General features: G+C 42.4%; 3 protein-coding genes across 5 annotated transcripts in view; 1 reads left to right on the forward strand and 2 right to left on the reverse strand.

Annotated features, from left to right (window-relative positions):
- Window positions 1-9,446: 9,446 nt before the first annotated feature.
- zgc:153981 (dual specificity protein phosphatase family protein) lies at window positions 9,447-14,681 on the reverse strand. The gene is made up of 3 exons (XM_062519601.1): window positions 14,200-14,681; window positions 13,498-13,715; window positions 9,447-11,416 (listed from the first exon to the last, which is right to left on the reverse strand). The coding sequence occupies exons 1-3, from the start codon at window positions 14,322-14,324 to the stop codon at window positions 11,205-11,207; spliced, it is 555 nt and encodes a 184-aa protein (XP_062375585.1). The 5' UTR covers window positions 14,325-14,681; the 3' UTR covers window positions 9,447-11,204.
- On the reverse strand, window positions 14,452-19,735 carry si:ch211-223p8.8 (dual specificity protein phosphatase 13A family protein). Its single transcript, XM_062520360.1, has 5 exons — window positions 19,698-19,735; window positions 16,265-16,414; window positions 15,349-15,566; window positions 14,970-15,165; window positions 14,452-14,545 (listed from the first exon to the last, which is right to left on the reverse strand). Exons 1-5 carry the CDS (start codon window positions 19,733-19,735, stop codon window positions 14,452-14,454), a joined length of 696 nt encoding a protein of 231 aa, XP_062376344.1.
- Window positions 19,736-20,898: 1,163 nt separating this feature from the next.
- The window catches only part of slka (STE20-like kinase a), a 50,889-nt gene continuing 46,787 nt past the window's right edge, over window positions 20,899-25,000 (forward strand). For all 3 annotated transcript variants that reach the window (XM_062519069.1, XM_062519070.1, XM_062519072.1), the window contains exon 1: window positions 20,899-21,762. In XM_062519069.1, coding sequence (XP_062375053.1) covers window positions 21,613-21,762 — 150 coding nt within the window. In that variant the 5' untranslated portion in view covers window positions 20,899-21,612. The remainder of the gene's footprint in view (window positions 21,763-25,000) is intronic.

Consider the following 25,000-nt stretch of genomic DNA (forward strand, 5'->3'; position numbering starts at 1 on the left):
TGACCCCAGCTGCTCATGATGACACCCGACATGCATTTGATGTGATTCAAAACGTAAATTACAAACTGAGATTGACTAAAGCAGCGCTGCAGTCACTACTTTTGCACCAGTCAGCAAGGCCCCGCATTCCCGACCCTTGACCCCGTGACCCATTGGGTTAGCATCTGTCAATCACCCAGACATTGACCTATCCATTTCTGGAAGCAGGGGTAACATGTCATGGAGTGGAAAAACGGTCACCTTCTACGCTTCTCTCGTTCACAGCTAGAGAACTAGAAAATCAGTCAGGGTAGGAGAGGGCAGACCTCCGTCAAGTGAAAACATAACCCCCTCCTGGATCCAGACGGTGATACGGATCACTCCCAACATTTTATTTAATTTCTTCCTTGGGTCATTTCAGACCTTTCCTGAAAATTTAATTGAAATCCATGCATCACTTTTTGAGTTATCAAAATTACCTCCTTGGCAGAGGGAATGAAAAGTATGGCCTTCAATCTCAGAAGTGTCTCTCATCATCAACAGCAGACCTTCGGAGCTGGATACATTCTTTATCTGTATCTGATGTGTATACGGGTGAGAGGGAGGTGGTTGAAATGAATTGTGGTTTAGGAACAATAGGCCTACATATGCCTAATTTATATGCTTTCTCACTCACTCTCTCTCTCTCACACACACACACACACACACACACACACACACACACACACACACACACACAAACACTCTCTATGTGTTTCAGATTTTTCTCTCTTTTTCTCTCTCACACACACACACAGACACACACACATGCTGGTTTAGCATGAGACCCCTGCTTACTCATGTGGATGGATGTTTGACTCTGGCACATACTGGCTGTCCGTTTGTTTTTACTGGAGACAAATTATCCCAAACTGACGCAATTTTATTGATTAAATAATGATTCTCTTCCTCTCATCATCCTGTCACTCAGATCATGTGTGTGTGTGTGTCTGTGCGTGTGTGTGTGTGTGTGTGTGTGTGTGTGAGAGAGAGAGAGAGAGAGAGAGAGAGAGAGAGAGAGAGAGAGAGAGAGAGAGTCTGTGTGTGTGAGTGCGTGATGAGAAGACCAGAAGAGAGTCTGTCTATTCTTGTGTTTGCTGTTGGAGGGGAAAGTCAACTTTGAGTGTGTGTGTGTGTGTGTGTGTGTGTGTGTGTGTGTGTGTGTGTGTGTGTGTGTATGTGTATGTGTATGTGTGTGTGTGTGTGTGTGTGTGTGTGTGTGTGTGTGTGTGTGTGTGTGTGTGTGTGTGCACGCGCGTGTGTGTGTGTGTGTGTGTGTGTGTGTGTGTGTGTGTGTTTAGGAGAAGGTTGACAGCGAGGGACAGAACATCTCTCTAAGCAGCTGACTGACAGCACACACACACTCTGGGTTCTGGAATTCCAGCATTTTTTTTCCATCCTCTTTCTCAGTAGGAATGTCTCCTAAAATTCGGTTCCTCTTCCCCAGGCTATCTCTCTCTATCGGAATACCACATTACCCAGGCCGGTAAAAATAGAGCATATACAGTATATACTGTAGAAATAATCCCCAATAATGGAGAACACAGTAACATTTCACTGCAATTCATATTATTCACCTTGATTTTATCAGAGCTATAACTGATATGCACAAAATGTCATGCATACTACTAATACACATGTTTTGTCATCACCAATTAATATGAAGACTTTTGCACACTGAGCTAACCAAAATAGTCCATTCCTAAATAGCTCAGATTAATTAATTTCTGTTTATATAAAAGGGTATATTCTTAAATATGCAATACACAGTATGCATGGATACAGTTAAAACCAATAATAGTTCAGGCTACCAGCATTTTAGGCTGGCTGAGAAACAGCCCATACCTTTGAAAAGAAAAAAAAAGTACTTGAAAGTGTGTTTAATTTCAACACCTACTCATAAAAAGTAACAGTTCCACGCATATTAAAAACAGATATAGATATATTAACTGACATCAATGTTTGGAATTGTGGATGTGGAGCTACTCCCTTCCCCAGCTGCCATAAGGGTATAATATCTCCATTGAGGGTTCATGCAGGCGTTTTTAATTCAAACGAAACATGAGGCAGACTGCCCCCACCTCATCCAACAGGAGATTAGTGCCAAGCCAGTCTTCCATAGGTTAAAGCATTCACGTCTATGTCATTTTCAAAAGCAAGAAAAATCACAGTGCTCTGATGTAGCTAAAATGGCATTTTATGAGTGGAAAAATCCCAGGACGTCCCCACTCAGACTCATTCTGCATTTTGCATCGAATTGTCCGACGTGAACCTTGCATGCATTGAGAGAGAGCAGTGATTTCATAACATCGCATTGAGAGAGAAAATTAAGTAAATGGACTGGACCAGTATAGAGGGAATTTTCAGATTAACATATTAAGTATGTAAATTACTTGAAACTAATCAAAAAGATATATTGAAAATAGAACAATCTTAATATGGATTTAGACTGAGAATAGTGTAACATTAGCCATGCAAATTGCTGTACACAATTAGTAGCACCAAGGCATTTTAATGAAAGTGCGATTGCAATGCAATATTGTAATATAAATAATATTCTAATTAACATTAACTTGTGTAAAAGCAGTTGTCTATGATTTCTTGCATAAAAAAATAGGTGGAAGTTCCCTTAGTATGGGACAGAGATTCAAGAGTATTCCATTACAATGAGGCAAAAGTGTGTTGACCGACCAGCATAAATCAAGAAATGGATACAGGAAAATAGCGGTTCAACTTAAAAACGCACATATCAACAGTTCAATCGATGAGAATCATGAGAATCATGAACCAGCCTATGAGGACGAAAGGCTATTTTGTTCAGGACAACTATTCAAATCACATAATCCACTCAAAAATGAGACAAAATGTTTTTCAAAAAATGTGTGTTAAATAAAATGCTATTTGAAGTTGGTTATGACACACGTTTTTTTAGAATCAAATTTATGTTGTGATCACCTGTGACTTTTGCTCTTGAGGTAATGGACTCATACAGAACTATAAATATCATGTGTAATAATATCACAGCATAAATAATAATTAACAATAAGTATTAAATATGTTCTTTCTTTGTATAACATGTTTGTGAAACTATAGGCCTGTCAATAAATTATGAATGATATGTGCTTTCTTTTGAAGAAATCTATGGTGTGATTGATTTTACTAATTGCATTAGTAGGCAATACTGGAGTTGTGCACTATTTAATATAAATTCCTAACGCAAGATTCAATATTCTTAAAGTAAGCTGTCAAAGACTTGTCACAGGTGGGCTATCTGAAGAACACCACCTTGCTTGAGAATAATGTCAGAGACGGGTTGGACGTTCTGATCCAGCCTACTTTAATGCCATCTCTGAACTTGCCCCAGCAACCTAACTAGACGTAGCCTACAGTATATAAAATAGTGGGATCTGTTTGGATTATGTTGTCTTAATCTGTCTGATTAAATTGGATACTCAAATCAGTGCTAATGGATGTAAAAAAAATACAAAACAATAACATACAGATGATAAAACAGAATTTAAAAAGCAGGTTTTCATCTGTGAAAAAGATGTGATTTGACCTGTTTTCGAGTTTAGCCTTGTGACATTCGATGGTACATTACCGAATCGGCCTAGTACATCAAATATCCATGAACAACGCAACTGCTCTCGCGCTTTCCAATCACCAAACTTTCTGACCATGTTTGGGATTGAGAACTACCCTTTATAGACGCTCCAAAGCCCCAATCCCACAATCCAATGATCTAACGATGGTTCTACCGACCAAGATTGGGATGGCAGTTAGTCAACAACCCTTTCTGAGCAACCCATGAGTGCTTGCCCATGTCGCCTATATCAAAACCCATGCCTGAACGCACCAGAGCTAACAGGAAGAGATGGCGGGGCACCAAGAGAAAAAGAAGGAATAGAAATTAGACGGGAGAAAAAGAGACAAAGCTGAGATATTGACAGACTGAGTGTGTGTGTGTGTGTGTGTGTGTGTGTGTGTGTGTGTGAGAGAGAGAGAGAAAGAGAGAGAGAGAGAGAGAGAGAGAGAGAGAGAGAGAGAAAGACAGACAGACGGAGAGTGGGAGAGGTAGAAGGGGGGGGACTGTTGAAGGTAAATAAATCAGCCATCTGTTTCCACTGCACCCATGACACATTAATGGCTCCATGCTTGTTATGAAATTCTTGTAATGTCCCCCCCCCCCCCCCCCCACTGCCCTGTTGAAGGGGTGTCACCTCTCCTCCCCAGCACTCCTCCTGCAGTCTGTTCATCATTCACTCCGTCTTTACCTCTCTGTGCCTCGGACTGCTCCCTCGCTTCTCGCTCTTTTCATGTGTTTCCGAAATACCTCCCACAGGTTCCCACAGACCCCTGCGATCTGTCTCCACCTCCGCCAGCCTGACTGATTAGCGCGCTTTCTTTTACGAAAGAAAGCACGTATCCATACACACACTCACACACTCACACACTCTCTCGAGTGGGAAAGCTATCAACGCAATGGGACTAAAACATCTCCTGATACACTCAATTCAATTCAACACGCTTTATTGACACGACCATCTAAAGGAAACCAGTTGCAAAAGTATAGAATAGCATTATAGAATACAGAACATTAATAGCCTCTTTCTCCCTCACATTCTAGCCGCTAGTGCAAACACACACACACACACACACACACACACACACACACACACACACACACACCATTTATGTGGACAATCAAATGGAGGGAGAGTTTGAAAGACTAAGGCAGAGGCCAGTGAACAGCTGAGAGACTAATAGTGTCCTCATCGTCATGTCATCTGCCTGAGTCTGGAGGCTTTGCGAGATGATTCCGGATGAAAGTACTGTAGGATGACTGCATTCCTCTGTCTAAAGCTGTGTGTCCTCACCTAGAGTCTGATGTTGCCTACATATGGCGCTACTTAAGAACCCATTAGACTCAAAACACACACACACACACACACACGCACACACACGCATTTCCCAACAACAATGCCCAGTTAGCTAGTGGCAGTCGCAAATGCGCCACATGTTGTACCCAGGATCCATAAATGCCCTCCGTCACGGTACAACATTCGCTGCTGCACACACCAATCAACAATCATGCCTATCTAACACTTACAGTATGTATGCAGAACAGAAAAGGTGAACAACAGCTTGAATTTTCTTTTGCTTACATTTTGAAAGGAACTACTTCATGGCTCAGAATTCTTGAAATACTGCACTATGTTTAATTGATATGGATGAGCATTCAATTTGGGCTGAAGGCTGAACTACGAACGCTTGCTACAGGATTGCTAGTGATGTCACACATTCCGCAGCTGAATGGAAGTCTGTGGCTTCTGTGTCTGCTATCCCTTGTCAGTGTGACATGTAGCCCTGACTGTCCATGAATCCTCATATGCTCAGCGATTCTGGAGGAGGCTGCGTCATAATGATGAGAAATGGTCCTGCATGGCTCAGGAGAATGTCACTCACACTCTCTAAGTGAGGCGTATACGATCTGACCAGTCAGACATAGGTCACAGCAATGTACACACACAACACATATACACACATGCATACACACGTGCATACACACACACACACACACACACACACACACACACACACACACACACACACACACACAGACACACACACACACACAGACACACACACACACACACACACACACACACACACACACACACACACACACACACTCTCACATATGGGCACACACTCAAACTCCTGCTTTCTCCTTTCTTTGAAATTGTTGCTCTCAATTTTTCATGGTAGTACAGGCCACAGCCTGTCCAATACTATTTCTATGCAGATTTCAATATAACATTTGATAGTTTTTCTGTGGTACGTTATGTGTGTGGTCAGTGGACAACACTTCATTTTATGTATCCCTTATTATAGCGTAAATGTGTTTTATACAGTATATCATTTTAACACACTGGGTAATGAGTGGTCAGTGTGAATAACATTTGCGTTAAAATAAGATTGGATTGAATCTGAAAAAGATTAAATGGCTGTTACATACTGATAAGGGATGTTTTACACTGTAATTAACTGTATAATTACAATGTAACTGTCGGAAACAATGTAGTGGGTTGTATAATTGAGACATCTAAAAGAATAGCACTCCTGTTGACAGTATGCAAAGCAGAGTCTGTGGAATCAGTATTTACTGTATGAGACTGCAGCTATTTTCTATTAGGTAGTGCCCCCTTGTGTACTGAAGTGGTACTGCATCAGATCGATCAACATTGTGGCAATTATTGCTTGGTGGTTTGGATGGTATATGTGCTCCCCTTTCAATCTGTGCACATAACAGCACATGGTGCTGTAAAGAGCCAATGTACATGTCAATCTCAATGGTCTGTGACAAATATTCTTATATAACACAGTAATTATATAACTCAATTGGGAGCAGGGGCCTCTGAAGTGATCATTGTTCTTGAGAAGAGGACACGAAGAAACCCTCTCTAAATGCCCAAAACGTTTTCTGTTTGTAGGGGGAATTGTCGGCCTTGCTCGAAACATCTGCCTATTGTGGATTATATAAAAGGCTCTTTGTTTGATTTAACAAGTGTGTTATCACTTGACAAGGGTGACACAGCAGATTAAGAATGTTTTTCCCTTATGGTGGTTGGCTCAAGTAGGGTTGAGATATTTGTAATGTCATTATGAATAGTGAAGCAAAAGTTATTTGCATAGTAGCCTAAATGCTATTGGATACCCAAGAATGTATTTTTATAGTTGATCAGATAAGTATCTTCTAGGTTTTCATTTACACAAGTGTGGCTACTAAGATTTTGCTCGCCAATTGACTGTTTGGGGGAAAGCGATTTGTTTGTTCCTCACTCAACGAGGAAGTAAACAATGATTGCTCTTTTTACATGGAAGGACCAAAGGATTGTTCTGTCTCCTGGATTCTGTGTATGCAGGTGCAAATGTCAGGGCACTCTTGGTAATTCTCTAAGTATGTGTCTGTAAGAGTTTGATTTCCCTCAAGCGACATGAATCCCTGCAAACACACGTTCAGCATATGGCAAAACATGAAAAATGCATCTCGCCCTCCAAGCCTTTTGGAGTCTGTAAACATTACATAAAGCTTACATAAACCATAAACATATCCAAACACGTCAGCCTCTGAAAAGACAGCTCAAATACATGACATGCCCTGGGCATCACTATGACTCATTCATTTAAGTAAGTATGATTATGAAACAACAACAACACACACACACACACACACACACACACACACACAGACACACACACACACACACACACACACACACACACACACACACACACACACACACACACACACAACAACACTGTCACTGCTGGGCCACTTGGACATAAACAGGCCAGTGATGTCAGCTGTCTGTTCTCTGTATGAAGTGAAAAAAAAAAAATAAGTCTGTGTAAATAACCCTCTATACATGGCACACTGACAAAGTAGCTCGGACAAAGCAGCACACCATTCAGTCAAGTCAGTCAATGTTGCTTCAGTAGCTCCAGACAAAACATTCCTATTGTTGTTGTCATCGCTCATGCCTGTTACGCACATCACTGTACGCTACGCAGCTACAGTTCCGTTCTACTGTGCACACTGTAGCATGCCTAGTGTGCACACTGTAGCATGCCTAGTGTGCACACTGTAGCATGCCTAGTGTGCACACTGTACTGTAGTATGCCTAGTGTGCACACTGTAGCATGCCTAGTGTGCACACTGTAGCATGCCTAGTGTGCACACTGTACTGTAGTATGCCTAGTGTGCACACTGTAGCATGCCTAGTGTGCACACTGTACTGTAGCATGCCTAGTGTGCACACTGTAGCATGCCTAGTGTGCACACTGTACTGTAGCATGCCTAGTGTGCACACTGTACTGTAGCATGCCTAGTGTGCACACTGTAGCATGCCTAGTGTGCACACTGTAGCATGCCTAGTGTGCACACTGTACTGTAGCATGCCTAGTGTGCACACTGTAGCATGCCTAGTGTGCACACTGTAGCATGCCTAGTGTGCACACTGTACTGTAGCATGCCTAGTGTGCACACTGTAGCATGCCTAGTGTGCACACTGTACTGTAGCATGCCTAGTGTGCACACTGTACTGTAGCATGCCTAGTGTGCACACTGTAGCATGCCTAGTGTGCACACTGTACTGTAGCATGCCTAGTGTGCACACTGTAGCATGCCTAGTGTGCACACTGTACTGTAGCATGCCTAGTGTGCACACTGTAGCATGCCTAGTGTGCACACTGTACTGTAGCATGCCTAGTGTGCACACTGTACTGTAGCATGCCTAGTGTGCACACTGTACTGTAGCATGCCTAGTGTGCACACTGTACTGTAGCATGCCTAGTGTGCACACTGTAGCATGCTTAGTGTGCACACTGTACTGTAGCATGCCTAGTGTGCACACTGTAGCATGCTTAGTGTGCACACTGTACTGTAGCATGCCTAGTGTGCACACTGTAGCATGCCTAGTGTGCAGTGCAACTCATGGCATTTCAGTGACCCGCGTGGCCTTTGATCTCCTTCTCTGACTTGCCTTATAGTCCTCGTGCACTTACATCACCCCTCCATGCTCATTACCCTCAGCCCTCCACCCAGGCTCAGCTTCACTGCCTCATCTATCTCTTCCTCATCCATCTCTTCCTCTCCCTCTCTCTTCCTCTCTCTTCTTCTGTTGTCTTCTCTTTGTCATCCTTTCTGTAACATTCGTTTGGTCTTCCCATCCCTCATTGAACCTTGAGTACTCACACTATGCCCACTTTGACCAGCCATCTTATTGCTATTTCTTGTTTTCTTGCTATTCTATTTCTATATTTGGTCTCCATGTTTTCTGCTGTGTAATTCACTGTATATGCTCTCTCTTCTCTTTTTCATCCTTTCTGTAACATTCGTTTGGTCTTCCCATCTTCCTGCGCCATGGGCACTCACACTATGCCCACTTTGACCAGCCATCTTACTGCTGTTTCTTTTTTTTCTTCTTGCTATTCTATTTCTATATTCGGTCTCCATGTTTCCTGCTGCGTAATTCACTGTATATTCTCTCTTTCTCTCTCATCTCCCATTTGTGTATTTAATGCATCCCTCCTTCTCTCCCTCCATCCTCCTTGGGGCAAAAACTGCTCTGGCTGATTTACTCAGATGAGAATGCATGAGACCATAAGAGCAATCACACACACACACACACACACACACACACACACACACACACACACACACACACACACACACACACACAGTGTGCATGGTTTTTTTAATCCCATTCTGTCCTGCTACTTTCTTCTCTCTTTCGTATACATTCTCTATACACATTTTAATTTCTCTATCCACATTTTTCCCCCTATATCCACATTTCCCATCTCTCTTATCCTCTTTCATAAATCATACAATTACAATGTCCACAAAATCTCTTCAAGTCATATTCACTTTATATTAAAATCAGTTTTTTTTTTTTTTTAAACTCATTTCACAGAGCTGGTTTAGTCATATACTACATAGCAAAACAGAATGTTTAATCTTTGACAAAACAAGCACTAACCAAAACTGTAAAGTCAATCCGTGGCACTTTAACCAGTTGAGGTCTTAAATAAATAGCATGTCTACAAAAGTAGGCTATATAGCTTATGGCTTTTAGAAATTGATTGCTTCTTGACCTTAGTTTAACTTACCAAACATTACTGAAAGGGATGTACATGGCACATATAGCTCTATACAGTCATAAGAAAAACATACAAAATATTTTACAAATACACCAGTGAAACGGTCAGTGGCTTTGTGTCTTTCAAACCTTTAACAAATGTTTTTTTAAATGTGCATTGCATGTATATGGCTCTTTCTGTATCATACTGCTAGGCATTGACATAACTAATTTACAGTAATTTCCCGCATATAAGCCGCAGGACAGTGTTTTATGCAAGTTAAAAGAAACAAAACCATATTAACACCATATTAACTGCCCCCTGTATTAACCTCATAGCTGAAGAAATTTTGCAAAATCAATGTATAAGCCGCGGCTAATAGTCTGGAAATTACGGTATTTAATGTCTTAGCACAAAACGGGTTACCAAACCATCCTGCTGCTGAATAAGTAATTGTTTAGACTACAGGATGATAATGTGGGAATTTCCTTCATTCATACTCAACACATAATATGAACTTGCTTCAGTACCACTTTATACTCAATCCATAAAGAGGTGCACATACATGAATATCTGAAATGGTCTGTCTAGACTTAACTTGTCTGTTAAAAGTCTGCTTAAATAAACAAATATGGTTAAACCTATGACTTATCAGAACTGTGAGGTTTGTAAAGATGTTATAAATGTCTAGAGTAAGACACTGGGCATAACTGCCATGCTTTTGTCTGGGTAAGTGCATAAATTGTGTAAAAAATAAAGAAACACACCAAATTGTGCGTGCTATGTATATAACACACCCATATAGTACAAACACACACACACACACACACTAGGAAACTTGTCAACACAAGTCTGACAGCAAAATCTAAATTACAGTAGTAAAAGAGCAGCATTGTACACGAAAGGAGACTTGTGTGTGTATGTCTATGTGTGTGTGTGTACTGTATGTCTATGTGTGTGTGTGTGTGTGTGTGTGTGTGTGTGTGTGTGTGTGTTCTATACCAGTCAGAGAATGGGACACTGTTGATGTTATCTCCACAGCTGCATCTGTGTATCCTCTGTGTGGTTCTGTGTGTGCAGTGCACACTAATGTGGGTTGATGCATCAATAAGTAGTCGACATGTGTGCTTAGTGTTTGCATGTTTGTATTTGTGAGTGTATGCAAGTCCACCCATACAGTATTTAATGTATGTAAATACTGTATGAGTATGCAACTGTGTCTGCATCAGGTTATGTATGTGCGGGTGCATTTCTATGCAAATGTGTGTGTGTGTGTGTGTGTGTTTGTGTGTGTGAGAGAGATAGAGAGAGGGAGAGAGAGAGAGAGTGTGTGTGTGTGTGTGTGTGTATTTTAGGAGTGTACGAGAGAGAGAGAGAGTGTGCGTGTGCATGTGTGTGTGTGTGTGTGTGTATGTGTGTGTGTGTGTGCGTGTGTGTGCGTGTGTGTGTGTGTGTGTGTGTGAGTGTGTGTGTGTGTGTGTGTGTGTGTGCGCGTGCGCGCGTGTGTGTGTGTGTGTGTGTGTGCGTGTGTGTGTGATCACTCAGAGTATGGGGCAGAGTCGCCGCTTCCTCTGCAGCTGTGCGTCCAGCTCCAGCAGCTGGGACAGGAAGTTCCTGTTTGGGTAGACGGCCCGCCTCTGGACCAGCGTCTCCACGCCAGCGCGCAGCCTCATCCGCCGCTTCAGCATGAGGTACGCCAGCACCAGCGTGGACGAGCGGCTCACTCCCATGATGCAGTGCACAAACACTTTACCTGCCAAGGAAGCATGGGGATACATGGCTTTACTGTGGTAGATAACTCACTGGAATATATTATTATATATCCTCAGTACATTCATGCACATCTTTATCTCTAGTATTTTACTGCTCCTTTAGTCATGTTGATTTGTTGATTTGCTTTGTATTTTCCTGTTTACATTGTAGTGTATGTTGTGTGTGGTGTCTTAAGCTGCTGGGACCTTGAATTTCCCCTTGGGGATCAATAAAGTATCTATCTATCTATCTATCTATCTATCTATCTATTACTAAGACGCATGGACCATACAGTAAGAGTAGCTATGCAGTAAGAATCAACAACAGCTTGAGGTGAACTATGCTTTTGCTTCCACTGTCATAAGAATGACACAAACACTTGCTGGAGTCATGAAAGTAGACAGGAAACAGACGCCAAGTTCTTACATTCGATTTGTATGGGTGAGGTTTGGAAGCAACTGGACATACTATAGTTTGGTGAACACGTCAGCAGGCTCCGGGGGTTGAGATGTTTATGATGTGAGATTTCAGACTGAATTTTTGGGTTATGCACTGTGTGCATGCTCTTACTGTATTTACATGGTTCAACTGAGTGACCACCTGTACAGTATGTCCAGGTGACCACCTGTGCGTCCAGGTAATCATGGATGCACAGTCCGTCATTTCTGTAATTTCTAAGTCAGTGTCCGTAAAGGGAATATTCTGCATTTTTTGAAATGGTCTGAACCATTGAAACATTCTCTTGGGTTTAACTCTGGTCTCTGGCAGGGCCGTTCCATGTACAGTATGTCAAGTTTTCCTAAAACCATTCCAGTGCTATTTGGGTCTTGTTGATATGCACCAGCATGAGGTTAGCCTGGGTATACATGCTGCCTTGCGCGTGATGTAATTTGCGCTGCTGGGCAGCCTGGATTCCATGGACCTGATTTTCACCTCAGCGAAGGGACCAATCCCAGAACGGGGAGGGGACAGCAAGACGGTGATGTGTGCGACACACCGAAGCTTTTGTTCAAATCTACATGCACCTTATCACTGCTGAAAAATGTATGGTTCATTTATCAAATGTTATTTTGAAGTATTAAAACACTCTATCATCTGGTATAATTGATACGATTGGCTATGAGCTATACAGACAAATTTGATAGACATTCGTAGCGCCCAATAAACAGCTCAGAGCACTTGTGAACCACACCTGAAATACAAGAAAATGAGCGTGTGGTTCCCTGAGCCCAAATCTCGACGTTGTAGACTGAGATGAGGTCTGGCGTTAGCATGAGGTCCAGAACTCTCTGGAAAAGGATCAGGATTCACTGCAGGATTGCTCTCTAGCTTTTGCATTCATCTGTTTCTCTATCCTGACTAGTCTCCCAGCTCCTGTCACAGAGGAACATCGCCACAGCATGATGCTCCCACTAGCCTGTTTGCTTGGAGGGGAGATATCACTGAGGTGTTGCTCAGTACCTGGCTTTCCTCCACATGACGTGCCACATGACGTGGCCAAAGAGTACAATCTCTATATCATCAGACCAGTAAAAATTGGCTTCACATGGTCATTCTAACTTCTGATGCTTGCCGACAATCTCCCAGTGGCAAATTGTGTGCCTTTTAATGTAATGAAGGAATGTACGGTGTGTCTGTAAAGGCCTGATTGGTACAGTGGACTATATGACTGTGTTAACTAATGTGGAAGTTCTCATATTTCCACATTTGGCTTTGTGACCGTGAACTAAGCTAACCTAGCGTGCAGATATGGCACATCTAATCAATGTTCAGTGATGAGTCTGAAACAAAATCTCGTTTGGGTTTGAAAACTTTCCTGGACAAATACGTATGAACTGAAAATAACTCCAGGTTGGTAATCACTGTAACTATTCTTCTTTCAAGTCCTTCAGTGCTGTATACTCACAGATTAACTGCAGTTGGGTAAAATGTTAGTTAATATGACAACATCATAACAACAGTTTTTAACATAACATTTAACATTCTCAGCAGATAGGGCTATCTATCAAATTTCCAGAAATATCCAGGAAACCAAATATTTTCTGCAGAAAAGGACATAGGTCTACTCTGTGGCTATCTTACCATCTTTCTTCTTCAGAGCTTTGTGGATAAAATCCGCCGCGGTACGAAAGTAAACACTCAAGTCGAACTTTGAGGAATCATCGGCTGCGATACCATGATAAACGAATGCTTCCCCGTAAAAGTCCTGGTCCCCGATGCTGCCTTGCTTGGTGTGTGCGGCGTTCAGGACATGCGTGACGCCCAGCTTCTTCAGCGCGGTCCGGTTCTGTGCAATGGCACTGGACACACACATACACCAATGTCAAATCTGATCCTCCGACGGAGGGTGCATGACCACAAATATAGGCTACCCATTCTGTTTTTAGTCAGTGCATGAGACCAGGAGAATGTGGCGTCAACATGGCTTCAATTCTTTAACAATTTGCACAGTAAAGTAACCTAACGTTGGCGTTTAGATTTAAGAAAACCAATACACATAGGCTATAAAGGGGGGGGGGGGGCAAACCTGCGAGAACAAAGCAAAAACAAGTCAACATCAGTGAAGGCCTATCATGGCCTACAGATTAGCCTAATAAACAGCTGATTTTGGTTAATCCTCGGGTCAATACTGTTGTCTTACAATGTCCAAAACTGTTGCCTAAACCTCATGATAAGTGTATTATTGCCACTTATGGCAACTGCATCTCCTGAAAGTTTGTGATTAGAAGCCTAGCAGCACGCACAGACAGACACACACAGAGAGACTTATTACGTAACACTCACACGTTTCCAATGAACAAGTTCGGCCAGACCTCATCGACTGGTGTTAAGTCCAGCGTACACGTATCCAAAATACGCTCCAACTCTCTCGTATCGAGAAGTCCACGTTTCCCTCGCGTGGATGTCATTGTAGATGCTTGTTCACAAACTCATCCGTGGGACTCTGGGTCTTGTTTATTTCTCCACGCTGCTCGGCTGCCCGGTCGCCTGCGCTGTGATTCGCGAGAGCAGGTGCTTTTGGGGAAGTTCTGTCAGTCACCCTATCCTGCAGGGCGATAGGCGGACACTGGTCATTGCATGGGGGTCCTCTGCCGCTCCGGTGCGCGTTGTTTCATAACGGTCGCGAATTCTACGGATGACGAGGGATGAGGCGAGGAGGGTGCGCCTGTGAGCCTATGAGAGCACGTCGCGCTGGACATTGGCAGACTGAGGTCATATCATCGGAAGAACACGGGCAAACGGATATTGTACCATACAGTGCTGGAGAAACTACGCACTAGTTGGAAACTCTAAAAAAATAGGCTAGCCTACATGCATATCCATATTCAAAAAGGAAGCTTTAAATGAATGTATCCATTTTGTAGTTACCTATAGGCTAATCAAAATACTCTCCTTGTCGTCGGAGCAATTCATTCATTTGCGTGATGTTTGTGTCGTAGGACTGTCTGTCCAAAAAAATAGTTCTTTCCAAAATTGACAATCGCTGAATTCTTTCTCACTGTGAAATGACTGTTTCTGCCTCATTCGTTGGTAAACATGTATCATGTGGTTGCTCAGTCCTATCTCTCCACAGGCGTTCATCCAACGACTGAAGCTGTCTGAGGAAGCCGCGATTGGGGAAGATCCATCGGTTCTCCTTCACCCGCAGGATGGCGTTAAGCAGTGTGTAGTTATGGTGTATCATGAGGTACGCCAGAACCAGCGCAGCCGACCGGCTTACGCCCACTGCGCAGTGCACAAACACCTTGGCTGGACGGGAGAGAAAATGCCTTGTTTAAACCGTTTTCAATGCTTTGTTTTAAAGTTAATCCTATGGTTATGAAGCTTCATTTTCACTGTAAATTTTGATAAATGAATCATTGTTACAAAATAGTCTGCAGTAGCTTAATGCTACCCAAGATTTCTCTCACATGGGCATAAGAGGTAAATTACCATTGGGCTTGCTTAGGGCCTGGTGAATGAACTGTGCAGCTGGATAGAAGAAAGGTGAAAGGTCGAAGGTCGGCAGGTCGTTGGCAGGCACTCCATAATAGCTGACAGTGGTGCCATAGAAGTCATCAGTGCCCTTGCAGCACATTTTCCCATGAGCTGCATTCAGCACATGTGTGACCCCCAGAGCCCACAAACTGTACCGGTCATGGGACATGTACCTGGTGAGGACAGCACAGGTTGTCTATGATGCCCTGATCCAGGACCTACTTTCTGTACAGAGCTATTCCATTCATTTTATTCATTTATTTCTATGAGAAGCTCAAATGTCCCCAGCTGTTTAAAGCAGTGTCTGCATCTGCTTTTCAGTAAACTCTCTGATCTACACTGGAAATCCAGTTTTACTTTTGTTCAAGTCTATTGTGGGATTTTTTCAAACTTTTGGGTATTTCAGGAAACATTTTTTGTGGTGATAACTTTTTCATTACATGTAACATAATTCAGTTGTAGGCTTACAGTTGCCTAGCCTGGCCCCTGCCTACTAGTATAGCCGCTCATTTTTATGTCACTGGGACACTGGTTCCTCGCAGTGAGTTTACATTTTCCTCAGCCACTAGGATGGTGGGCCAATCAGCAACAACAGGGGACGACATTAGGTTCAATTTAATGTCTTTATTTTATGAATTAATTAATTAATACAGCAAAGGTAAATGCATTGTTCCTGACTGCCAATGTGGTTTATTATCAGTTTGTAAACTTTAGGCACAGTAGGACATAACGTTAGGAATCCCTGATCAATGTGATTGGTTGGACCAATGATTTCAAAGTTTCTGCAAAACTTAGACTCATTACATTACAACTCTTTTTTATGTTTTTGTTGTTGTTGTTGTTGTTGTTGTTGTTGACACACTGTACTCACATGTCCCCTAAAAACAGGTTAGGCCACACTTCGTCCACATGATTACAGGAAAGCTGTCCACCATGCAGAACTTCCTCCAGGGTCTCCATACTGGGTGTTTCACTCGAGCGCTCAGCTTTATCTGGAGGGGGATCACTGCTGTGGGGTGTCCTACGAAGCAAGTTAGACAAATCTAGGTTATCTAGACATATCGAGGCTGCACAAAGCCTCAACTCGGGTATTAAGTTAAGTGATCCTACGACAGCAGGTATGTGATAAATTTGTCAAACTAGGCTTTCAGCTCAGATCTGTGCGCGTTCTCGTGGTTGGGGTGATTTTGACCAATCGGGAAACGTGGAGACGCACAAGACAGCCTAGGTTTACAAACGATTACTTCCGCATTTATGAGCGGTAGCGAAATCTAGGGTGGTCTTTTTTAGTGTCTAACCTGTAACATCAAAAAGTCGATGGTCATCAGATATTGTATGGCATGCATGTCCATATAGTAGTGACATATTTGCACGCACAACATAGTTAAAAGCGCCTTCGAGATTCAAAATGTTTGCAGAGGCGGGGCTGAACCTGTTCAAAGTGTGACAGATTAGCACACGTGAGATAACTTCGTTTTTCAAGATAATGGATTGGTTAGAATTGGTCAGAGGGCGGTGATATTTCACGATTTGAGCTATAACTAAGCACATAACCGGCTCCCGACCAGGGGGGTATTCCATCAACCTCGCTAAACAAGGCGGCGCTCAACAGAAATAGCCTGGCTTGAACTAGTGTAGACTTCCACTTGAAGCTAAAGCCGTTCCATTAACTCAAGTTAGCTGCATCTTGCCCTCGTTTATTCAAACGAGGCTAAAATCAGCTTCATGTCTGCTCGTGCACGAGGTAGAAAAGTAGACCAAAACCATAGATTGACAAAAAGAGGATGCATGTCGTAAAATTAAGGCAAACTAGAAGATTTCAGTTCGATTTACAAGCGCCATCTACAGGATTTTTATCGGAAGTAATCAAATTGAACACGAGAGAAAAAAATAGATACAGTAGGTGCCTAAAAAGGAGAATAACGAAATCGTAGGCCTACTGTAAATCGCTAAACAGTAATTATGATGGTTTGAATTGGGACTTTGATTGTCTTCACTCTGAACAAAACGAGTGAATACGTAGGCTATTTAAACTCAAAACAACTTTGGCAGCTATTCAACATTGATAGCCTAACGTTTGTAGATTAAAAGGGTTCACTCTAAAATATTTTTTCGGTGGTCATAAAATAAATTAGTATTGTCCTGGGAGTATTGGGAGAAAACCTATTGTCTCAAGCATATAGTTCTGCCAAAGTGTTTGTGAAATATAATTATCTGAAATGCAATTTGGCTTTCAATATGTCATTTCATAGGCCTAATTTAATTTGTGTAATACAGTTGGTTTGATATCCGAAACTATAGGCCTAATCAATAGGCTAGACTATATGAAGCGGTTTTAATTATTATAGCCTTTACAGAATAAGCTGCCTCATCGTATAGCCCACTGACAGCCTGCCTACTGTCACTGAACAAGCTACTGTACATGACCCTTTATCAATAGTGATGCCTTTCATTAAAGAGTAGGCCTATAACTAAACATGGCAATATTAATATGTTAACATAGCCAATATAAATTCATCGCATGGGAACCGAACCCGAGAACACGCAAAACATGCTTCGGTTGATAACCTGTCACGCTGCGCATGACACCACGTCAGACTTCCTCTGTGCAAGATTCCTTGGAGGAGATATAGATCAAGTTCAAACAATGTAAGTTGCATAATTTTCAGAAATTCTTTGAAACTAGCGAATAGGTAGCCTTAATCAATGATTGCAACACTGTCAGGAAAAAAGTTTCTCCTTCTACTTTTTAAGTTGTAGGCAGGTGACGAAAGCACAGGTTGACGGAACCAACTTTTGGGACTCGTTTTCCGACTGGTGTTTTTTTTTGCAACACAGATAAATTTAGCTCGGCAGTTAGCCTGCCACCGACCAGGTTAGTTCAGAAGCATATGTTACCCCAGCAACTCAGCTGAGATTCCCGTTAGCGGGAGTAATGGAACTGAACTCTCTCTAAAATTAGCGAGGCTTATCAAAGTTAGCCGCGATTTACGGTTAGCTGCGTTGATGGAATACCCCCCAGGTTTGGTTGCGAGCATAAGATACCATGGTGATACAGCGACGCTAAAACAAATCCACTTTCGTATGACAGCATACCCTGGTTTTGAGCGCAACATACCTCGCTAAGCCACTAATCGAGCTTCGTAGGACACCCCACTGGAGAGAGCCCTCTCTCTGTCCATTTCTCCAGATCTGTTGGTGTCAGTGGTCTCAAGTGCAGACATGGCGCCCTGACATGTGAGAATGAAGTGAACAGCTGTACTGAAAAGTAACGTGTTTTTGCAGTTTTGAGTTTAACCACGAGGTGGCACTGTGATATTACTGATGAACATGTGTCGACACTGTCGACGCTGCAGAATAACTGACACCTTTCCCATAATGGACAACAGAAGTAATACAAACCTTGTAACTGTTCTCATTTAGCACTCTTTTAAACTCATAGAAACAATATTGTGGTAAAAATACTGATCCACAAATAATCAAAAAGTAACACTCAGGCAGAGTACAAAGCTTTATTCTCAACGTTGGAGACAGGTTACAAACGCACAAGCATCCTGGGAAAGCAAGTCTTTATCATAAGATCATTATGTATAGGACCAAACAGAGTATTCTTGATGGATTACATACAGTAGAGCTCACAAAAAGCTGTCATGATGAAGCTAAAGAAACTGTTATTAATCCAGACTCCCTAAGGCCTGAAGACATCTTAAACCTTTTTCTTTTTTTCTTCTTTTTCCTTTTTAATTAAATTGCTCATCTTATTTTTGTTTTTAACCTGTAGCACTTTGAGATCACTGATGTAAAGTGCATTATAAATAACATTTATTATTATTATTACCTCAGAGGTCATGGACCAGAGGAACCCAAAATAACTCCTTGTAGTGGCCCTCCTTGAAATGTCTACATGGCTTTGTGTAGCCAGTTGGACAACGACAACCTCAGTAGACATGTAACAGCTAAAGCGTCATGTAATATTTATCCCAAATCATAATAACTGTAGACTGCCTACAATAATGATGAAATTCACACTGCCAGTCCAGTAGTGTTTGGGAACACATTATCATGTAAAGAAAGATACATGCAACAGTGTTATTGAGCCTGTTGCACATCTAAATCAAGTGTTTTCTTGACAAAGGTAACAGTATCACATACATGTATAACAGGATGTTTCTTTCTACAGCTTTATTAGGCATTTCACAGTTTTTGGAGTGGTATGAAGCTTGCCTTGGTTCATTCATAGGGCTTCAGATACTGTAGGTCGGAAGGACACACATCTTCCCCTAGACTCTACCCAGCCTTTATACCTGTCAATCATTCTTCCACTGGTCTCTGCTTCTGCCATTTTACTTCCTGAAAGGAGCGTGCCGACTCTTTTGGGAAATAAGCTTGTTTGCCATCTACCCTAGAGTTAGATAAAAGGATGATAGGCCGCCTACCCTTGTTTTATCTGTGACTGCAGTAACCCACTGTCTGGCACTGTTGGTTTCTAGAACTCCTCTTTGTAAATACAATCAGATGTAAACACTTTCCCAGATATGTGTTTTTCTCTAGGCCTACTCATCTTCTCTTCAGTGGACATTTGGTTATGTTCTTCATTACAAATCTTGTTTTTTTTCAGCTGTGTGTCACGTCTGGCTGTGCACATCCCCTCCTGAGACGCCCTCTCTCTCACACACACACACACACACACACACACACACACACACACACACACACACACACACACACACACACACACACACACACACACACACACACACACACACACACACACACACACACACACACACACACACACACACACACACACACAGACAGACACATATCCTCCCTCTGGGAAGAAACAGCTGTGTATTTAGCACCTGGGTGAATTTAGAGATTGAGACAAATGTTGTCCAAGCAAGTTAGAATTTTGGCAATTGTAAATTGTTTCCTTTTAGTCTTGCAGTAGCCTAAATCGACAGAGGGCTTGACATCTAAATCTCCAAGTGAAATCTGTATTGTGTTCATTGTAGTCTACATTGTGTGACCTCCCTTTGTCTCTGTAGTGAGTCTAGATAGCCTACACTGCAATTATGACCACTGACCACTGGGTGCCCCTGTGAAATGTAGTGAGATATTATTTCCATGACACACATTAAAGCTTTACAGTAGATATTGTCAACTATTTTAGTATGCTAAGACTTCAAGATAACAGGAAATGTAGGCTATTATTTAGTTATATTAACATATAGGCGAATTCCTTTTTATATACAAATATAAAAAGGCACATGTCTGGAAGCTCATTCGGAATTATAAATGGACTATTAACTGTCAGTGATCATATAATTGGGATGATGTGTTCCTTGCTACACGCTATGTGGGATAAATTGATCCAAAAGCAATGAGCATTTGCTTTGTCTGGTTGTGTCACCGCAACGCAATAGGCTGCCGCGGTTTCTTCAACCATTCTCAACGCGCTTGCGCCGCCCGGGAACGCGCTTTCACATTGCTGTTCAGGAGAAGTTCACGTCTTGACTCCCGTGAGAAGAAGCACCGTGGAAAGGAGGCTGGATGGTGACTTCGCGAGGAAAACGTGGATGGTCAAACAAAAACCGTCAGTCGAGGAAGTAAATGGGAGTTTATGGTCTTTTATCATTTTTGTTTCATACACTTATCCAGCCTCAAGGAGCTTGAATCTTCAGGCCGACGTCTCAACAATCATTACCGATTGAAAGGAGCTTTCTGTGGAGTTTGGCGAGACCAGCATCCGCTACCATCATATTCCAACTACGGATATACTCAGTGGCACGACCACGGATTTAAACATCTGACTATATCTACATTTCATTGTTCAGGGAGGCATATGGATTCAGATATACTCATTGAAATCGATTGTAGGCTCTCCCAGGCGCAGACGTTCCATGAGAAGCCATAGGAATAAGGCGTTCAATGTGTCGAATGATAGAATAAGCTAGATACATTGTATTTTGTGGTAAGAAACATTGTGTGTTTTCGACATTGAGAACATTAGATGTGTGGATGGTACAATTTTGCACCAACGCCTCAAACATTATTGTCGTGTCATTCAGTAGCTGCGGACAGCAATACTGGAGACCAGATAACTAGCTCTTATTCATTTGACTGGTTCATTAAAGACACACGGCTAATTATCAGGAGTGGAACATTTGTTTTGGTTCTGGACTTTGGGAACGTAGCTGTTTTCTCTACAAAGGCAAAATGTCCTTTTTTAATTTTCGGAAAATCTTTAAACTGGGAACCGAAAAGAAAAAGAAACAATACGAACACGTTCACAGAGACTTGAATCCGGAGGAGGAGTGGGATATTATAGGAGAGCTGGGCGATGGAGCCTTTGGCAAAGTGTACAAGGTAAACACCAAGTCTTGATAAGTGTTCACAAAGGAACATTTATGACGGACGACAAAACACACACACACACACACACACACACACATACGACAGACTATCTAGTGTTCTCGTATTCACCCTCTCTGACCACACAACATTTCCTCAAGTGTTTGGCTGTATACTTCCTTCAAGCTTCAGGTTGAAAATGGAAGGGAGTTGTCATCATTCAGCAGCGCCACGGAGTAGGTTGCTAAATGCAGCATCAAAGTTTTATGGGGACTGAATGGTGCTGCTAACTGGCTAACATTACAGTCTTCCCCGCTGTGCTGGTACACATGAATACAGGGCTACATACACACACACAGTCCAGATCTCAGGGTGGGCGATGGGTAACATGAGGTTAAGTAGGCTGATGCCTTCGCAAAACTCCCAAGTTGTAAGCTTTGGATATGCTCTGTAGCCTATATGCTTGGGAAGAAGTGATCATGGTGGATTTGTTGACTGAGGAGTGTAGACCTTTAGAAAATTACATGGTAATCAAGAATTGATATTTCGTAAGATTTAACAGCTGTTCACATGTTGCTCGAATATCAGGTTTAATACTGTTTTCAAAGGATTCATGGAGATTAGATCCATATGGCTCTCTTGAAAGACAAATGGTCAGCTTTTCCATATAGTTTGGGATGTGTTTTTAACACACACACACACACACACACTCTCTCTCTCTCACACACACACACACACACACTGTCTCCCTCTCATACTTACAAGCACACACACGTATTGCATCTCTGTCAGGTTGCATCTCTGTGAGGAGATGGTGAAAGCATAAACCATTCTGGTGTGCCACTGCATGCTAGTTCAGGGAAAAAAGAGAGCTATTTCAACACAGTTCACACACTTCTGCTGGTGTGTATGTGTTTGTGTGTGTCTGTGTGCGTTTGCTGCAGTTGCACAATCAGGGGCATCACCCATTTCTCGTTTGTGTTTAGAATGTTTGTGTGTATCTGTACGTATGTTTGTATGCCTTTGCTGCAGCTGCACAATCAGGGATGTCCACATTGATGCACTGACTTGTGGATCACAGACCACCAAGTGTGTGTGTGTGTGTGTGTGTGTGTGTGTGTGTGTGTGTGTGTGTGTGTGTGTGTGTGTGTGTGTGTGTGTGTGTGTCTCTCACAGGAAGGGAGAAGGAGTGCTAAATGCTAGGGGGAGATCCCTGATGATTAATCAAGAAGGGACTGCTATCAATGTGCTTTAGCCATTAGCTCACCATCTGTAGCCTATGTATTTGTATGCATGCATCATCTCTGCTGAAGTTGACAGGTTGTTGCCGTTTTGAAACCCGCGTATGGCTAATACATCACAGCACTTAACGGTTTCAGAGTTTTATTCACTAATTTTGGTATCATAGTATCATATCAAATCTTACAACAGACCTGCCTTATTAAGAAGGTGATTCTTCATATCAACAATAAACTCACACATGTCCGCTTGTGTGTGCATAGGACAGAATGTTTGTTTGGTCAGAGGTTCATATGGATCAGAGCAGTAAAAACAGGCAGATGTGGTAATAATGAGTCCTAACACACTCAAACGCACTCAAAGAGAGTAAGAGAGAGAGAGAGACTTGCTGAAATGAGGCTGAGAAAAGTGTTATTGACACACAGAGAGAGACAGAGAGAGAAATTGTGTGTGAGAGAAAGTTAGGTACATGTCATGCCCCGTCATCATTAATGGTATGTACTGTGCCTTAGACATGGGAATGTCACAGTGGATGTCTCCTCCCAAGTGTGTGTGTGTGTGTGTGTTTGTGTGTGTGTGAAGGAGAGAGATTGATTGATTGAGTGTGTGCTCGTATGTACACACACCCCCACTGATCTGTTGTGTGAACAAACAGAGAGGTGGATTATGTGATTATTAGAAGATGCTCTGAGTGTTCAGTGTTTGTTGTTTTAAAGGGAGTTGTGGTATCATACACTTCATCTCACACCAGATAGAATAAAACAAAGTAGTGTGTGTGTGAGTTTAGAAAATGTCATGCCACAGTGTCATCATTTAGTGTATGCTCTGCCTCTGGCACTGAAAAGTGTGTGTGTGTGTGTGTGTGTGTGTGTGTGTGTGTGTGTGTGTGTGTGTGTGTGTGTGTGTGTGTGTGTGTGTGTGTGTGTGTGTGTGTGTGTGTGTGTGTGTGTGTGTGTGTGTGTGTGTGTGTGTGTGTGTGTGTGTGAGTGTGTTTAGGGAAGATAGTGTATCTCTGAACGCAGTGCTACTGCTTACTGAGCTGTATTACTTTCTCATTTGGACTTACTGAGAAGAATAGTATGAGGCAGTGTGTGTGTGTGTGTGTGTGTGTGCGCACATTTTGTGTGTGTGTGTGTGTGTGTGTGTGTGTGTGTTTGCGGAGAGGGTGTGTCCTCCATGCAGTCAGAGTGGCAAAGTGAACCAAGCACTTCCTGTAAAAGTGAGGGCGGACCTCCACTGATCCGCCTTTCCTTTATCACCAGGCCTTTGGCATTGTTTGAGCTTCACGTTCTCCGAGGTTAGAGTGGGTGTGGTCTCCTATTTCCACCATCACTAAGCTTGAGTGACCCAGGAATACAAATGCTAAGCTAACAGTGCTACACCTGTCATTAAATGCCCTGAGGTTCTGATCCAGGGACTTTGATACTGTCAAAAGGGCCGTCTGTGTTAACGTGTAAAAGATGGTGTGTGACGGAGCTGACTTATGACAACCTGGTAAACGGCTCGAAAGGCGTTCAATCAAAGCTATTATGAGAGATTTGAACGTGAGATTTGAAGACCCGCTCTGATATCAAAAAAGCTGCTTCCTGCATTAGATGAGAATGTGTGTCGGTTGTTTTTCAGCAGGGTTAACTTGCAAAGAAAGAAAGGTTTAAATAGATTTGTGTGTGTGTGTGTGTGTGTGTGGTGGGGGGTGGTGGGTTTCAGCAGGGTTGAAGTTGAAGTCTACGTCAACTTCCTACCTTGCAGAGAAAGAAAGGTTTAAATAGATATGTGTGTGTGGTTTTCAGCAGAGGTGTGTGTGTGTGTGTCTGTGTGTCTGTGTGTCTGTGTGTCTGTGTGTCTGTGTGTCTGTGTGTCTGTCTGTGTGTGTGTGTGTGTGTGTGTGTGTGTAGAGAGAGAGCGCGATAAGTGAAGGGAGGGAAAAAGAGGTGATGGAGAAAGAGGGCAAGCTAGAGAGTGCGAAAGGATGAAGGGATGTGTGACGTAGACATTTTGTGTAAATAAAACAAGA

Source organism: Sardina pilchardus, chromosome 18 (genome assembly GCF_963854185.1).
Source record: "Sardina pilchardus chromosome 18, fSarPil1.1, whole genome shotgun sequence".
NCBI classification, from domain to species: domain Eukaryota; kingdom Metazoa; phylum Chordata; class Actinopteri; order Clupeiformes; family Clupeidae; genus Sardina; species Sardina pilchardus.

Excerpts from the sequence above, each read along its gene's own strand:
- zgc:153981 (XM_062519601.1), bottom strand. The coding sequence starts at position 14,324 with ATGACATCCACGCGAGGGAAACGTGGACTTCTCGATACGAGAGAGTTG. Across the intron at positions 13,716-14,199 it reads AACTTGTTCATTGGAAACGT|TGCCATTGCACAGAACCGGA; the intron begins GTGAGTGTTACG and ends GTGTGTGTCCAG. Across the intron at positions 11,417-13,497 it reads AGCTCTGAAGAAGAAAGATG|GTAAAGTGTTTGTGCACTGC; the intron begins GTAAGATAGCCA and ends CTTCCTTGGCAG.
- si:ch211-223p8.8 (XM_062520360.1), bottom strand. The coding sequence starts at position 19,735 with ATGGCAGAAGCAGAGACCAGTGGAAGAATGATTGACAG. Across the intron at positions 15,166-15,348 it reads GGCCCTAAGCAAGCCCAATG|CCAAGGTGTTTGTGCACTGC; the intron begins GTAATTTACCTC and ends TCTCCCGTCCAG. Across the intron at positions 14,546-14,969 it reads CTGTGGAGAGATAGGACTGA|AATTCGCGACCGTTATGAAA; the intron begins GCAACCACATGA and ends CGTCATCCGTAG.